Genomic DNA, 18,028 nt, shown 5'->3' on the forward strand with positions numbered 1-18,028 from the left:
ATTTTTTTGGAAATTCTCCGGGAATGGATTTGAAAATTCCTCCTTGAATTCCTTTGGGAAATCCTCCGTGAATTCCTTTGGGAATATCTTTGTGAATTCCTTTGGGAATACGTCCGTGAATTCCTTCGTGAATTCCTCCAGGAATTTCTCCAGGAGCTCCTTCTGGAATTCCTCCATGAGTTCCTCCGGAAATTCCTCCAAGAGTTCCTCCGGGAATTCCTCTGGGAGTTCCTTCGGGAATTCCTCTGGGAGTTCCTTCGGGAAATCCTCCTGGAGTTTCTACGGAAGTTCCTCCAAAAATGCCTTCGAAAATTCCTTCGGGAGTTCTTCCAGGAATTTCTTCGGGAGTTCCTATAAAAAAATCCTCCAGGAAGTCCTCCGAAAATTCATCCAGGAGTTCCTCCGGAAAAAAACTCTTCTAGAAGTTCCTCCAGCAATTCCTCCGGAAATTCCTCCAGGAATTCCTCCGGAAATTCCTCCAGGAAATCCTCCCGAAATTTATCCAGAAATTCCTCCAATACTTTTTCCAGGAATTCCTCCAGAAATTCATCCAGGAATTCCTCCGGAAATTCCTCCAGGAATTCCTCCGGAAGTTCCTCCAGGAAGTTCCTCCGGAAGTTCCTCCAGGAAGTTCCTCCGGAAGTTTCACCAGGAAGTTCCTCCGGAAGTTCCTCCAGGAAGTTCCTCCGGAAGTTCCTCCAGGAAGTTCCTCCGGAAGTTCCTCCAGGAAGTTCCTCCTGAAGTTCCTCCAGGAAGTTCCTCCGGAAGTTCCTCCAGGAAGTTCCTCCGGAAGTTCCTCCAGGAAGTTCCTCCGGAAGTTCCTCCAGGAATTCCTCCGGAAGTGCCTCCAGGAATTCCTCCGGAAGTTCCTCCAGGAATTCCTCCGGAAGTTCCTCCAGGAATTCCTCCGGAAGTTCCTCCAGGAATTCCTTGGATTTGAATTGGATTTGGATTGGATTTGGATTGGATTTGGATTGGATTTGGATTGGATTTGGATTGGATTTGGATTGGATTTGGATTGGATTTGGATTGGATTTGGATTGGATTTGGATTGGATTTGGATTGGATTTGGATTGATTTGGATTGGTTTGATTGGATTTGGATTGGTTTGGATTGGTTTGGATTGATTTGGATTGGTTTGGATTGGTTTGGATTGGTTTGGTTGGTTTGGATTGGTTTGGATTGGTTTGGATTGGTTTGGATTGGTTTGGATTGGTTTGGTTGGTTTGGATTGGTTTGGATTGGTTTGGATTGGTTTGGATTGATTTGGATTGGTTTGGATTGGTTTGGATTGATTTGGATTGGATTTGGATTGGTTTGGATTGATTTGGATTGGTTTGGATTGGTTTGGATTGGTTTGGATTGGTTTGATTGGTTTGGATTGGTTTGGATTGGTTTGGTTGGTTTGGATTGGTTTGGATTGGATTTGGATTGGTTTGGATTGGTTTGGATTGGTTTGGATTGGATTTGGATTGGTTTGGATTGGTTTGGATTGGTTTGGATTGGTTTGGATTGGTTTGGATTGGTTTGGATTGGTTTGGATTGGTTTGGATTGGTTTGGATTGGTTTGGATTGGTTTGGATTGGTTTGGATTGGTTTGGATTGGTTTGGATTGGATTTGGATTGGTTTGGATTGGTTTGGATTGGTTTGGATTGGTTTGGATTGGTTTGGATTGGTTTGGATTGGTTTGGATTGGTTTGGATTGGTTTGGATTGGTTTGGATTGGTTTGGATTGGTTTGGATTGGTTTGGATTGGTTTGGATTGGTTGGATTGGTTTGGATTGGTTTGGATTGATTTGGTTGGATTTGGATTTGGATTGGTTTGGATTGATTTGGATTGATTTGACTGGATTTGGATTGGTTTGGATTGGTTTGGATTGGTTTGGTTGGTTTGGATTGGTTTGGATTGGTTTGGATTGGTTTGGATTGGTTTGGTTGGTTTGGATTGGTTTGGATTGGTTTGGATTGGTTTGGATTGGTTTGGATTGGTTTGGATTGGTTTGGATTGGTTTGGATTGGTTTGGATTGGTTTGGATTGGTTTGGATTGGTTTGGATTGGTTTGGATTGGTTTGGATTGGTTTGGATTGGTTTGGATTGGTTTGGATTGGTTTGGATTGGATTTGGATTGGTTTGGTTGGATTGGATTGGTTTGGATTGGTTTGGATTGGTTTGGATTGGTTTGGATTGGTTTGGATTGGTTTGGATTGGTTTGGATTGGTTTGGATTGGTTGGTTGGTTGGATTGGTTTGGATTGGTTTGGATTGGTTTGGATTGGTTTGGTTGGTTTGGATTGGTTTGGATTGGTTTGGATTGGTTTGGTTGGTTTGGTTGGTTTGGATTGGTTTGGATTGGTTTGGATTGGTTTGGATTGGTTTGGATTGGTTTGGATTGGATTTGGATTGGTTTGGTTGGTTTGGATTGGTTTGGATTGGTTTGGATTGGTTTGGATTGGTTTGGATTGGTTTGGATTGGTTTGGATTGGTTTGGATTGGTTTGGATTGGTTTGGATTGGTTTGGATTGGATTTGGATTGGTTTGGATTGGTTTGGATTGGTTTGGATTGGTTTGGATTGGTTTGGATTGGTTTGGATTGATTTGGTTGGATTTGGATTGATTTGGATTGGTTTGGATTGGTTTGGATTGGATTTGGATTGGTTTGGATTGGTTTGGATTGGTTTGGATTGGTTTGGATTGGTTTGGATTGGTTTGGATTGGTTTGGATTGGTTTGGATTGGATTTGGATTGGTTTGGATTGGATTTGGATTGATTTGGATTGATTTGGATTGGATTTGGATTGATTTGGATTGGATTTGGATTGGTTTGGTTGGTTTGGATTGGTTTGATTGGTTTGGATTGGTTTGGATTGGTTTGATTGGTTTGGATTGGTTTGGATTGGATTTGGATTGGTTTGGATTGGTTTGGATTGGTTTGGATTGGTTTGGATTGGTTTGGTTGGTTTGGATTGGTTTGGATTGGTTTGGATTGGTTTGGATTGGTTTGGATTGGTTTGGATTGGTTTGGATTGGTTTGATTGGTTTGGATTGGTTTGGATTGGTTTGGTTGGTTTGGATTGGTTTGGATTGGTTTGGATTGGTTTGGATTGGTTTGGATTGGTTTGGTTGGTTTGGATTGGTTTGGATTGGTTTGGATTGGATTTGGATTGGTTTGGATTGGTTTGGATTGGATTTGGATTGGTTTGGATTGGTTTGGATTGGTTTAGATTGGTTTAGATTGATTTAGATTGGATTTGGTTGATTGATTTGATTGATTTGGGATTGGATTTGGATTGATTTGGATTGGATTTGGGATTGGATTTGGATTGATTTGGATTGGGATTTGGATTGATTTGGATTGATTTGGATTGGTTTGGATTGGTTTGGATTGGTTTGATTGGTTTGGATTGGTTTGGATTGGTTTGGATTGGTTTGATTGGTTGATTGGTTTGGATTGGTTTGGATTGGTTTGGTTGGTTTGGATTGGATTTGGATTGGTTTGGATTGATTTGGATTGGATTTGGATTTGATTGATTTGGATTGGATTTGATTGATTTGGATTGGATTTGGATTGATTTGATTGGATTTGGATTGGATTTGGATTGGTTTGATTGGTTTGGATTGGTTTGGATTGGTTTGGATTGATTTGATTGGTTTGGATTGGTTTGGATTGGTTTGGATTGGATTTGGATTGGTTTGGATTGGTTTGATTGGTTTGGATTGGTTTGGATTGGTTTGGATTGGTTTGGATTGATTTGGATTGGTTTTGGATTGTATTTGGGTTGGATTTGGATTGGGTTTGGATTGATTTGGATTGGATTTGGATTGGATTTGGATTGGATTTGGATTGGATTTGGATTGGATTTGGATTGGATTTGGATTGGATTTGGATTGGATTTGGATTGGATTTGGATTGGATTTGGATTGGATTTGGATTGGATTTGGATTGGCAATTCCTCCGGAAATTCCTCCAGAAATTCTTCCGGAAAATCATCCAGGAATTCCTCTCGAAATTTATACAGGAATTCCACCAGAAATTCTGCAAAGAATTCCCCCAGGAATTCCTCAGGAAATTTCTCAGGGAATTCCTTTGGAAATTTCTCCAGGAATTCCTCCAGAAATGCCTCCAGGAATTCCTTCAGAAATTCCTCCAGGAAACAACCACCGATTTTTTTTTTTTAGGAATTCCTCCAATAATTTCTTCAGGAATTCTTCCAGAAATTCCTCCGGAAATTTCTTCGAAAATTCTTCCAGGAATTCTTCTAGGAATTCCTCCGGAAAATCATCCAGGAATTCCTCCCCAAATTCATCCAGGATTTCCTCCGGAAATTCATCCAGGAATTCCTCCGGAAATTTCACCAGACATTCCTCAATGAATTCTTCAAGGAATTCCTCGGGAAGTTTCTCAGGAAATTCCTCAGGAAATTTCTCAGGAAATTCCTCAAGGAATTCATCAGGAAATTACTCAAGGAATTCCTCAGGAAATTCCTCCGGGAATTTTTCCAGGAATCCATTAATTCCTCCATGAATTCGTCCCAGAATTCTTCCAGGAATTCCTCCCAGAATTTGTTCAGGAACCCCTCCAATTCTTCCCTTCCTCCTCCGGATTCCGCAGGAATTCCACCACAAATTCCTACAGGAGTTCCTTAGGGAATTCATCCGGCATTCCTCCAGGAATTCTTCCAAGAATTCCTTAAAGAACTCCTCCTAGAGTTCCTCCAAGAATTCCTTCAGAAATTCCTCCAGGAATTCCTCCAAAAATTCCTACAGGAACTCCTCCGAGAATTTTTCCAGGATTTCTTCCCAGAATTACCCCCAGAATTCCTTCGGGAATGCTTCCGGGAGTTCCTACAGGAATTCATCCGGGAATTCCTACGTGAATTCCAGAGTTCAAAAATTTCATCCGGGAATTCCTGCAGGAATTCCTTCGAAAATTCCCTTGGAAATTCCTCTGGACATTCCTCCAGGAAATTTCTCGGAAATTCTTCCAGGAGTTTCTTCCTCCGAATTCCTCAGGAATTTCACCAGAAATTCCTCCTAGACTTCCTTCTGGAATTTATCCGAGAATTCCACCAGGAAATCCTCCAGAAACTCCTCCCGGTATTGCTCCGAAAATTTCTCCAAGAATTATTCCGAAAATTCCTCCGTAGGGTATCCAGGCTGAATTCCTGGAGGAATTCTCGAATGAATTCTTCCTGGAGGAATTTCCATAGGAACTCATGGAAGAATTTCCATAGGAACCGATGAAGGAATATTCGGAGGAATTCCAAGAGGAATTTCCAAAGGATTTTTGTGAGGAATTTCCAGAGGAATTCTTGAAGCAATTTCCAGAGGAATTCCTGAAGTGATTCCTAGAGGAACTCCTGAAGCGATTTCCAGAGGAATTCCTTCGGAAATTCCTTCAGGAATTCCTCCGAATATTCCTTCGGTAATTCCTAAGGAAATTCCTCCAGAAATTCATCCGGGAATTCCTCCAGGAATTTCTCTAAGAATTCCTCCGGGAGTTCCTTCGAGAATTCCTCTTGGATATCCTACGGGAATTTCTCCGCAAATTCCTCAAGAATTCCCCAATGGATTCCTGCAGGAATTGCTTCATGAATTCCTCCGGAAATTTCTACGAGAATGAAACTGGAACTCCTCCAGAAAGTCCTTCGGAAGTACCTCCAGGAATCCATTCGGTGATTCCTCCAGAAATTTCATCGGGTTTTCTCCCCGGAATTCCTCATTAAATTCTTTCATGAATTGCTTTGCGAATTCCAGAAAATTCCTCCAGATATTGCTTCGAAAATTCCTCCAGGATTTTCTCCGGAAATTCCTCCCAAAACTCATTTGGCCGAATTTTTTGGAAAAGAAGGTCTCATGAGAGAAGGTCATTTGGCCGAAAAAGTCATTTGGTCGAAAAAGTTATTTGACCGAAAAGGTAATTTAGCCGAATAAGTGCGTAGTGAAAAGTGGATTTACTCACTTTTCACTATTTATATCCCACTTCTCACTGAGGAAAGTGAGATTAATTCTAATTTCTTATTTCTCAATTTTCACAGTGAGACGTGAGATGCGAGACGTCAAAAGTCATTTGAACGAAAAAGTTATTTGCCCGAAAAGGTAATTTGACCGAATAAGTGCGTAGTGAAAAGTGAGTTTACTCACTTTTCACTATTTATATTCCACTTCTCACTGAGGAAAGTGAGATTAATTCTTATTTCTTATTTCTCTATTTTCACAGTGAGACGTGAGATGCGAGACGTCAAATGACCTATTCGACCAATTGACCTTTTTGTCCAAATGGCTTATTCGGCCAAATTACTATTTCGGCCAAATGGCTATTCGGCCAAATGACTTTTTCGGGCATATGACCTTCTAGCCCTAATGACCTATTCGGCCAAATAACATATTCGGCCAAATGACCTTTTCGGCTAAATGGCTGTTCGGCCAAATGACTTTTTCGGCAAAATGGTCTATTCGGCCAAATGACTTATTCGGATATATGACCCTTTCGGCCAAATGACTTTCGGCCTAATGGTCTGTTCGGCCAAATGGCATTCGGCCGAACGGTATTCAGCCAAACGGCCCTTCCCTCTTGTGGACCTTGAGGGACTCCACGACTGACTAATGATTGTCCTTGTTTGCCGGCACATTTAAATGCCCTCGTAAAGTAAATTACAGCCCTTTTGATATAAGATAGTGGATCTTTGAGTGCAAATCCGGTGAATCACCCTTCCCAAACACATAATATGCTTGGAAGGGTTACCACGCCTCCAAGTGCAGTGCACTTCTGCACCTTTCCAGCGACCGAATTCGACCGCTAAGTCTCCCTTGATGGGTCCAGGAAAGAATAACAGGAACCACTTGCTTATCAGTTGCAATGTCGAACATTTTGGGCACTGTTAGCAACAACTACTGTCTCTGCTACTTGTAACTTCCTTCTTGTGCTCCTGAGAGAACTTTGAAAAAATCAACGGTGAATCATTTAAAATCCGGAATGCTAGTCGTCTAATAAATCGAATGTAATAATAATCCTTTAAAAACGACAACATGTGTTCCTGAAGTATGCATAAACTCATTTTGAAACATATCTCCCACATTGGAAATTAATAAAGGTCCTGAAAATAGAAAACAAATCCGTTTCCTTCGTTAAAAGTTATAAAATAAAATATTGGAAAATATAAGCACATAGACCAATAAATTTGTTTGCAAAAGTATCAAATATAGTGTTTTGAATTTCTTAATATGCTTAAGGTGGGTAATATGCCTAACATCAAATGGTCATATATTTTCCCACATTCTTTGTCAGCTTTGTATTAAATTCTTGATTCTATTACAACTTGGCAGGAATGGGCAACATTGTCCGAACAGTAAGGTACATAACCATTGACCAAACGCCCAACTTCCATTGCTCCATAATTGACTGCGCTGCTGTGTCCAGTTCCCATCGCTACCAAACCGACACTTGAAAAAGAACAGAACAGATCGTTTCGTTAAGCGGATGGCCAACCACTAAAGGAACGGAGCCGGGTCATAAAATGCTCCCAAGTGCGTCCATCAGAGTGTGTGTTTTATTGTTTCAAATTTACTTCATCCGCAGTCTCCCGTATCCAGCAGCTATATCAGGCAGAGTCATTCCGTGATTGGAAATTCAACCGAACCGTAGAGAAGAGATCGTTTCGTGCAAATCTGAAATCTAGTGAATCGACCCGAGAAAGCGAAGAAATTACTGAATCCGAGTGGTTTTATGAATAATGTGATGCAATAAATCCTACCAACGTGATACGTATACCCATTTGTGGCAAGTGCAATGAAAAAGAAATAATCCATCTCGAAGTTGCTGTGTTTCCGAGTGCATACCGCTGATGGTGTACATCTAGTTTTGTAATGTTAGCAACTATGCTTTGAACGTGAGAGAAAAAATCAATCAACGCCCCCTACTTCCAAGGAACGAATCCGTTCCGTGACCATTACCGTTCTGCTTCGCAATCAGCCAAGAAGAGAAGCCTTTATCGTCGCAAACAGTCAGCAGATTGAAACAAAATCATTCGCAATGTCATCGAACGGCGGATTGTCCTTGTCCTTGACAACCGCCCACCGACCTTTGCTCCAGCGTCGCCGAAATGGCAAAAGACTTTTCACTAAGCCTTCGTCCTTCGGGTCCCGAACCATTTTCCCCAAACCCTACCCCGGTCCCGTCTCGATCCCGGTGCTTTTGTCTTTGCTATTTCTAATCAGTGAACCCTTCTGCCATGCTTTGCAACTGAATCAAACGCTAATTACGCGGAAACATCAGCAGCATCAACATCAGCACCAGTCCTACACGATAGACGAGCTGCTGGCGGCCAAGTTTCCGACCAGAATCTCCAACGATATCGATATGGATCCCTGCAAGTCAAGTAAGTGGAAACGGGTCTAATCTTTGCTTCTATACGCTTTTTGTTTTTTTTTGTCGATTAGAGGATAAGCTTTTCTCGATAGCTAGAGATAGAGTTTCCATGAAGGTAGTTTCAATTGATTTCTGAAGAAAAAAAAATAAGTCGAAATGTAAAAAAAGCCAGAATCTATGTCAATGTAAACTGTAGGGGTACTGACCATGAGATCCTATTTTTTTGGCATATAACTTTAGCCCGAGTTTATATCATGCTGACATTTGTGTACCAAACTTCCCCTAGTAAGAATGTGCCATCGACAACTCTCATAAACAATTCAGGATCCTATTAGACGAATGTGTAAAACATATCACACGTGTGTGGCATGTGCAAATGATTACCCCCGGAATATGTCCCCGTGAACAAATTGTGGTCTAAAATCCCAAAACAAGCGAACACTTGCGATAATTAAGCTGTGAGAACCATATTTTTGCCCACCATGTCGTTGTCGTCGTCGTTGGTCTCCGATTAAACATCCACATGTTATGTTTTATGTTGTTAATGCGAGCCACATCTGGTTCCTGTTCATTATAGCGAACCGCAAACGTGCATTGAGCAGCTGAGGAGGCAGCCATGGGCAACTAACGCCGAGTGTTGTGTCGCTACGCTGGGCTTCTGGCTCAAGAGCATGGAGCATTTTTAATTCCACTATCCAGCTGAGCGATTCCAAGCAACAGCATCAAAATTTAAGAAAATTTTTAATTCATGATTTTCTATTGAGTTGAAACTTTGCACAGTTTTTCAATTTCATCTAAATCGTCATTTTTCGATATCAAATCTTCATATTGAGTCACGACTAACTTTTCAAAAGGGTGTATGTGAAAATGGTTCAAAAATATTTAAAAAGCTGCACAGCAAAAACGGAATGTTCGATTGTTATGATTTTTTCAGCAAAGTTAGACAACTAAATGGTGATTCTTAAGAAAATGTGCACAGTAAAAAAATTTTTTTGCCTTTAAAAATATCATTTTGTCACAAAAACTCAAATATCTCAAAACCCTATCTTTTTTCGAACGTAATTTTTTAGGGAAAACGGTCCATTATATTAGCTATCTACCATAAAAATTTGGTGATGGTAAACTAATAAACAAAAAGTTATGACATTTCAAACATTTCACAATTTTCACATATAGTAAACAAAAAAAAATTTCCGTGTATTTTTTTTCAAGAATCGCAGTTTGATGCTGATTTTATTGTTAAGGGCCTTGCGTGAGTTAAACAAGTTGTTTGTATGATATTCCATATTTATGTATTCATCGATATTATGTATATTATATGTATAAATAAATAAAAATGAATTAATATTATCCTAAGTATTAAATTAAATGTGGCAGTTACACAATGTTGTTATAGAAACTCTAAGAGTTTTGGGTTTGAATTTTGGTATGGGTTATGATATCATGAAAACAGTTTATTAATACTTATTTTTTTTTTTTTTATTCAAATTTTTAAAATATCGAACACTTTTGAATTATTATCAGCACAGTTTGAGTATAGTTTTGCTTTAATTTTATTTTCCGACAATGGAATGAAACAGTGAAATTTTTGGGTTCCTTGGATCGTTTTCGCGTTATTAAATTGCTCGCTGAGCTCTGAAGCCTTTATTTCGTACTCTTCAGTAGTAGTAAAACAAAATGATAATTTGGTTAAATCTTTTTCTTTTCTACGATTTGCCCAATCAAAAAGTTCTTTCGCAGTTTTAATTGGATGCTCACGTTCTTTGGCTAAACTTGCTCTTGTGGCCATGCGCTTTATTGTTCCTCCAATAGCATCACAAGGACCTTTGCCATGTGATGTAGCAAAAAAATGCCATTCTGCATCAATTCCGTACATTGATTTAAATTGACATAGGCTCGAAAAATTCTTACGATTTTTGTACTGCGACGCTGCTCCATCAGACATGAAATATATCTTTTCGACTTCTTTATGCTTATCAACGCGTAAAAAGTTAATCATTTTTCAATGAACAAGTTTACGGATACTGAATCGTGTCTTAAATCTTCGGAAATTATAATAGAACTTAAGTGTTCAATTTGCGTACTTCCATTAAAATAAATAACGAATGGATGAATTGTAGCTTGTTGTACGTTCCAGTGATGGGACTGCACTTCATCTTGCAATACAAAGCTGTAATTTTCAGAAAAATCACAAATGACTAAAAATTCACCATTTTGTAATGTATTTTTCGTATTTTTAAAAAGCTGGATTGTTCTGTTTTAATGAAATCGTGAGGGATTAAACTTTCTAATTTCAAGCAAAAATATGACACAAACTCATCTACAGGTTTTACAATAGTTTCTATGTCACACCTATCCGTGGTCACCCATTGCTCAAATGATAACTGATCAATATATTTTTCTTCAAACTCAGCGAATAAAGTATTTTCCAATGATGAAGAATCTGGACAATCCGAACAAGATCGTAGATAGCAATTTGATGTTGTATTTTCACACAAAAGACTACCAGTTAACATTTTAATATCCTTTGTTAAATTGATTCTTTTCAAACTATGTAAAATAAGATTAATATTCTCATGGGTTGTGCACACACACATTATGTGTTCCTGAATTGGAAAGAAGCTTACATTGCCTTGGCCGAAGGCTTGCAAATGAGGAAAACCCTATTTTAATATTATCGTGAATTTCCTTGAAGCGTGTGTACGCTTCTTTCAAAGTCGTCATCATTAATCGTTTTTGGATTGCTTGACGCTTTCCATCTTTTTTTACTGATACATAATCTTTTTACCAGGCATAGCTCGACTTACTTCATCATCTTCAAAATATTGAACTACTATTTCTTTTGTCTCATCTGTTAATGCAGTACTAGACCTAGTATTTTTGGTTGAAAGACAGTTATTCTTCAATTGTTTTGCCTCTTTTACTGTATTTCTATTGGTTTTGAACTCATCAATGGCATCCTGAATAGACCACGAACTTGGCAGCATCGACAAAATCAATAATTTTTCTTTCCTTGTCGTGGCTGCATTCGAGAACCTTTCCTTCATATTTATAATTATCTCATCGTAGTCTGTATTTTCCACATCATCAGGTCCTAATTTGAAGAGGTTTTTTCGTACAGCTTCGTTTATTTCACGGTATTTTTTCTCCGGGTAATAAACGTAGTCCATCTTACTCCATTTAATCGGAGTCACTTTTATCCCAGCTATGCCCTCGTTAAAGCGTTCGATGTTGACCTTTTGGATACACTCATCTTCCGATTGATTTGTTGAAACAGATTTCGCTGATGGTACGGTGGCAAGGCTCTCAGCACTTAATACTTCTGGTAATTCCTCAGTTGTTGTCGATACATCTGGCAATTCCTCAGTTGCTGTCGTTTTCGAACTTCCTGCGCTCTGCTCAACCGATGATATACAGATTGCTCTTTTGTCAACGTTTAGACGGCAGGACGTGCAAATGCGTAAATTTGTATTCAATGTGGACATTGGAGCATAACCAGTCGCTTTCAGTTTATCTATGGTGCTTTCGGTGAGATTTCGTAACTCTTTTGAACACTTTTTTCCATCAAACGGCAACAGTTGAGAAAGCGGCTACTCATGTTGTTCGTAATATTTCAATAAACAAAATCACTTTTAAGTTTTTACTGACTAGTTTGGTGTCATTTGCTTGACTGAAGAAAAAAATTACTATAAGATCTTTAACAACCCTAGTAGTAGTAATTTTTTTGCTTTTTCGTGAGCATTGTCATGGTATGTACCTATCATGCATTTGTTGTTGTTGAAGATACCCGTTTCCTCCCGATCATAAAGTCTATTCTCTAAGAGGTATATTTTTTGCAGGTAAACTATAGACGTACACGTGTATATAAATCTTTGATTTTGCAGCTTTTGTCTTAAAAATAACATTTCTGATATGTTTCTATCAACGTTATTATCAACAGGTTTCAACACTATTAAAAGAATTTTTCGCCAGTCACGTGCAATGAAAATTATGACACTATCAATACTTTTGATCACAACACTGGATCGTGTCTAAGTTTCTTATAGATGCTATGAATAATTAAATCAAAATATCATGAAAACAACTTGTTTAAATCACGTCCCTTAACAATAAAATCTGCATCAAACTGCAATTCTCGAAATAACTTACACAGAAAATTTTTTTTTTACTAAATGTGAAAATTGTGAAATGTTTGAAATGTCATAACTTTTTTGTTTATTAGTTTACCATCACCAAATTTTTATGGTAGATAGCTAATATAATGGACCATTTTCCCTAAAAAAATTACGTTCGAAAAAAGATAGGGTTTTGAGATATTTGAGTTTTGTGACAAAAATGATATTTTAAAGGCAAAAAATTTTTTTTACTGTGCACATTTTCTTAAGAATCACCATTTAGTTGTCTAACTTTGCTGAAAAAATCATAACAATCGAACATTCCGTTTTTGCTGTGCAGCTTTTTAAATATTTTTGAACCATTTTCACATACACCCTTTTGAAAAGTTAGTCGTGACTCAATATGAAGATTTGATATCGAAAAATGACGATTTAGATGAAATTGAAAAACTGTGCAGAGTTTCAAATATTTTCGAAATGGTCGCTCAGGATCGACTGACATGCCCCCGTGGAATGCCTCAGCTTCGGTACTGTCGGCTAATGTGCAGTGCAGCAGGTATATCAATTCCCAGACTCTCGGAACTAAGCCGTTGTAGTTGCATAACCGTTCCACACATGTAGTGGCAATAAATTATTTGGGCCATACATAGATTTAATTTGTTGCCGAACACGGACTCGAATTTGTACGCCGCCTACCTTCGTAGTGTTTAATGTTCGAGCTTGGGATGGAATTAATGGGAATGGGGGAGATTGTCACATGTTCGGAGGGACACAGAATGTTGCATAGCTCGCTTGTAGTCCACCTTCGATAATGCATTGCTGTAATTGCATTTTTAACTAGCAGTTGCTGCATTGTAGAAGATCTAGCAGCATCCATGGATGTACCTGAAGCAACAGTAAAATGAATCTGAAAAAGAAGGACGTTTTCCAACGTTTGAAACAAAAACTTTGCTCATGAACATTTTTTGCAGTTCTACCATAAATTTTCTAAGCGATTCATGAGAAGATTGTTTTACTTTTTAAAATGCATTTGATTGCGTATGAAGAACGTGGTCTTTGCTCGAAAAGCATTTTTGCTCAAATTTGCATCAGCAGTCATAAACATAATATTATAATTTTTGATGGTTATATCACAATACGTGAAACGACGAGAAAACTCGACCTCTTTTGATGGCCATCTTGGTGCCATGATTGCTATCTTCGGCTTTGGTCACATCGGAATCATTTTCCGTTCGTTCCGCTTCTATAAACGCTCCAAATCGCTATTTATTCGTGTATAATCTCATCTCATCTGCAAGCTGTCGTCGGTGATTTTTGCTCCTTCGGGAACGAGTTTGATCTATCCCACACAGCATGTTGGCCGTCGACGGTGGCGTACCTATATCTAATGGATCTACGCCGTCGTCTTTATCGTCGTCGTCGTCGCCGTGCTGTCTGTGGCCTGCTGCAGATGTATTTATGTACGTAGGTACTTTGGTTCTTCCTGGGCAAGTTGTACATCCTGCTTGGGAGCACCACACCACACACCGGTCACATCGCCACTGCTATCGTAAATGGCTTTTCCGCACACATGGTTGCATCTTAAAATGATAAATCACTTTGAAGCCATTTCATCGACCCGTAATAGCTATCACGGAATCAACGTCACTGGGACGACGACGAAGACGATAACGCCACGACCTAGAGAGAGAAAATCAAGGGCTGTGCACATAGATATTGCGTTGAACAGATAAGTTGCAAGGACGACGCAAAGATATTATGTGGAAAAGAAGGACGCCAGCTAAAATTTGGTGTAACATGATGAAACTAAACTCAAATTCATTTGGATTCTTTCCGAGAAGAACTGCTGAAGAATTCTCTTTAATTTTGATGTAACTCCTAATGTAACTCCTCGTTTCAGATGTGGTCCATCTCGAAAATTGTCGGAGGCGGAATGAGTCCAATTTTTGATCAGAGACGGTGTGAATCCGGCATCTTCTGGCTGCTAAAGGTGCGTGCCGGTCCAAAAATCAGCGATGGTGTTTGTCTGAATTTTGGTCGACGACGGCAGCGTTTCCGGCAGATTTTTTAGGTCGTTTCTTAAAGATTTTTTCGCGGTATTTACAAAACTTCAGCGTAAGAATCTTTTGAATTTGGTCGGAAAAACTGATAAACTTCTCTGAGTTTCACCAAAACATTCATTGGAAAATTATTTTCGGATTTTCCATTGCAACTACTTTGAAGTTTTTTTTTTTTTTCGAATTTTCAATTTTCAAGAATTTTTTTTTTTCTCCAGAAAAAAATATTCCTAGTTTTTGAGTTCAATGCGTGATTTCTCTTGTTTCGGACTGCAGAACGATGACGCGATCGGCCGAAATATTTGTTCTGCATTGCGCGGCCGGTAATAAGAGTAGCTATCGAACAAGTAAGGGCAGTGCGTGTTTTAGTCGTCGGGAAAGGAATAAAGTATCTATCTTGTGTTCGGTGGCTCATGCGCATGTCGCGCGCGGTCGAAAAAAGCGAGTTCTTCGATAGTTTGCTGTAGCCATCGAACAAGTGAGTACAGAGTGCTGCGCTTCCGTGCGGTCGTCCAAACCGCGAATCTCCTTAGCTTTCATATGCACCGGGCGTGCATGTTTTTTACCTTTTAACTCGTATTAGTGTCATTTCCCATCCCATAGATCGCATCGCTTACCAAAGTGAATCCAGATAAATTATCCTTTGTAACTAAGATGATATCCTATCCCAAGACAATCGTGGAGATGCAGAGGTATACTCGGTCTCTAGTAGCAACGAGAGTCGGACTAACAATCCTTCCATTCCTATATGACCGTAAGGACGTGGCCGGCGCCGTTATTGACATTAAATATTTGAGCTCCCGAAACGTGTACATTGAGAATGGGTAGCTAATCCCAAGTAGACCTGTGCGCCGCCGCGCCACGCCGCCGCCGCCGACACTTATTGACGTACGCCGACGCCGGTCAAGGTGTCGGCGGCGCGCCATACGCCGGTTGGCTCCACGCCGCCGAATTTCGTATTTCACGCCGATGTTTGGCCAACACAAAAATCACATCATGCAGTGCGTTCGCATCTGCCGAGCCAAGACAACCTATCAAGCATTAGCTGGCGTGTTAAATGTTAGGTCATCCAGAAACTTCTTGGCTACAGATCTACAATCAATGAGCGTGACGATGAACTGCTAATCCCATATGTAACTTCATGTGGAATAACCTCATTCTGGTCGCATTGGGCGGTTCATCATGTTTTTAAGGTTTGAATGTTACATATCCTAATTACAAACGCGGCTACAAATCAACACCATAATGAATGTTGGATTTGGATTCCCAGTCTCGTAGGATTTATTAAGTTTCCCTGGGCATTGAGTATCATTGTGTTAGCCTCATGATATGCGAATGCAAAACTGATCTTTTGGCTTCTGGAGCTGGAGCACGATGAGACACGTACCCACCAAATTAAACATTTCCTTCACTCTTTCTTGTAATTGCTAGAATTGTTCTGAAGAAAAAAATTGGACCGATTTATTTCGATAAACAATTCCCAAAGAAATTTCTTGGTTTAGAATTATTTCCAGGAAGTCCTGGAGAAAGTACTGAAGGAATATCTGAAGAAAATTGTTAGCGCCTTGATGAATTCCTTGATTTATCTCCGTTGTAATTTCTGGAGGATTTTCTGAAGGAATCTCTGGAAAAAAATCTGAAGGAATTCTTGGAGGAATGTCCAAAGAAATTCTTCAAGAAATTTAAGAATGTCGGTAATTCCTTTAAGAGGTCCTTTGGAAATTGCTCTAGGAATTCATACGGAGATATCTGAAAATTCGTCCTAGAGTTTTGGAAGGAAATGGCGTTGGAAATTCCGAAGGAATTACTAGATTAATTTCCGAGGGAATGGAATGTCTTATGGAATACCTGGAAAATTTCCAGTGGAATTGTTAAAATAATTTCTGAAGGAATTTTGTAGACATTTTTGCATGTTGTTGCTCCACCCAATAATATAATCGAATTTAATTACCATTCTGCTTTCAATGCACTTCTGTGTGAAGGGCCAAAAACGGAGGTGGCGGACCCGTAAGCAGAGACACTTATGCGAAGCCCGCGGGATAGAGAGAATCTTCTTTCAGCAATGTAATCAAACAGACTAATAAATAGATTCGCAATCCTTTTTGAGCTTTCCGAGGGATGGTTTCTTTGAGGGGCATGTCGAATCCATTACAGATTAGATTTCGCATTAGATTTTCAGATAAATAAAGTGCTTAACACATAAATTGGCTATTTTGTTCTGTTACATATTAAAAACACTGCGCATCGCCTGAATGAAAACGTTTCTTCTGAAGTACTGATTTATGTAATAATTTGTGTTCTAAAAAGAGAAATATTTATTCATACGAAAAGTGAATAAAGATTTGCTTATCTTTGCCACCTAAAACATTTGGTACAAAAGTAAGCTAATGGAAAACAAGACAACAGCCAAATAAACAGTAAATCGGCTATTATCTTGTTTTCATACCTGCTAACATTACAATCCCTTTCTTGTTGCAAAAACAAAGTCCGACATGCAACCAATCTAATTTTTTTCAGAAATTTCTCGAGGAGGTCCTTAGGAAATTCCTTCAATAAACCACACAAAATTCATACAGGAATAATTCCAGAAAGAATTCTAATTTGGAGGATTTTTTGAAGAAATTTCCAAAGGTATTTGAGTGTAAAACTTATTTACAATTAAAAAAAACACTTAAACCACGGTTCAAAAAATTAAAGGAATTTACAAACGAAATTTCCGAAGATTTCTCAAAAGAATTTCTGAAGATATTCTTCTGAAGATCTGAATTCTTAAAGGAATTTTAAAAGAAGTTTTCAAAGTTCTACAGGAATTTCTGGAAGAGTTGCTAAAGGAATTTCCGGAGGAATGTCCGAAGGAAGTGGCAGCCCTTACTTTGCACGGTTCAATGTGGAAAACGATCCATAAAAAATGAAAAACGATCCATAAATAACATCTGAATGTTCCATAATACACTACCATAAAGCCATAAAGTTCGAGAGATTCCATAAAGAATATTCTTATGATCCATAAAATGGTCCATAAAAACTATTTATTGATCCATAAAATTTCAAATTTGCGCAATTTATATCCTGATGATGATCCATAGTTTCAGCCATATGATCCATAATTTTGGTCATATGATCCATAATTTTGATAATGTGATCCATAATGCTCGGAAAGAAGGCCAATGAAACTATATTAATTGATACACACATTTTATGAAATCTATGGATCATTTATCAAAATTCATGGATCATATCACCAAAACTATGGATCATTTGAACAAAGTTATGGATCATATGACCAAAATTATGGATCATATTACTGAAATTATGGATCATCATTACGATAAAAAAAATGCGCAAATTTGAAGTTTTATGGATCAAAATATAGTTTTTTATGGATCATTTTCCAAAGATTTATGGATCATTTGTCATATTTTCATGGGAAAATAGCAAGAATTGTATTGTTTTTCTTGACCATGTTAATGGAACATATTTCCAAATTAATT

The 18,028-nt window shown here is 38.7% G+C and overlaps 1 protein-coding gene across 4 annotated transcripts in view; it reads left to right on the forward strand.

The window, feature by feature from the left end:
* LOC134204790 (protein tolkin-like) overlaps nucleotides 1-18,028 on the forward strand; it is a 177,540-nt gene that overhangs the window by 37,287 nt on the left and 122,225 nt on the right. For all 4 annotated transcript variants that reach the window (XR_009977983.1, XR_009977980.1, XR_009977987.1 and 1 more), the window contains exon 2: nucleotides 7,577-8,375. Coding sequence is in view for 1 of the 4 variants with exons in the window: in XM_062679594.1 (XP_062535578.1) it covers nucleotides 8,030-8,375 (346 nt within the window). In the remaining 3 variants the exon portion in view is untranslated. The remainder of the gene's footprint in view (nucleotides 1-7,576; nucleotides 8,376-18,028) is intronic.

Source organism: Armigeres subalbatus, chromosome 1, assembly GCF_024139115.2.
Source record: "Armigeres subalbatus isolate Guangzhou_Male chromosome 1, GZ_Asu_2, whole genome shotgun sequence".
Taxonomy (NCBI): Eukaryota; Metazoa; Arthropoda; class Insecta; order Diptera; family Culicidae; genus Armigeres; species Armigeres subalbatus.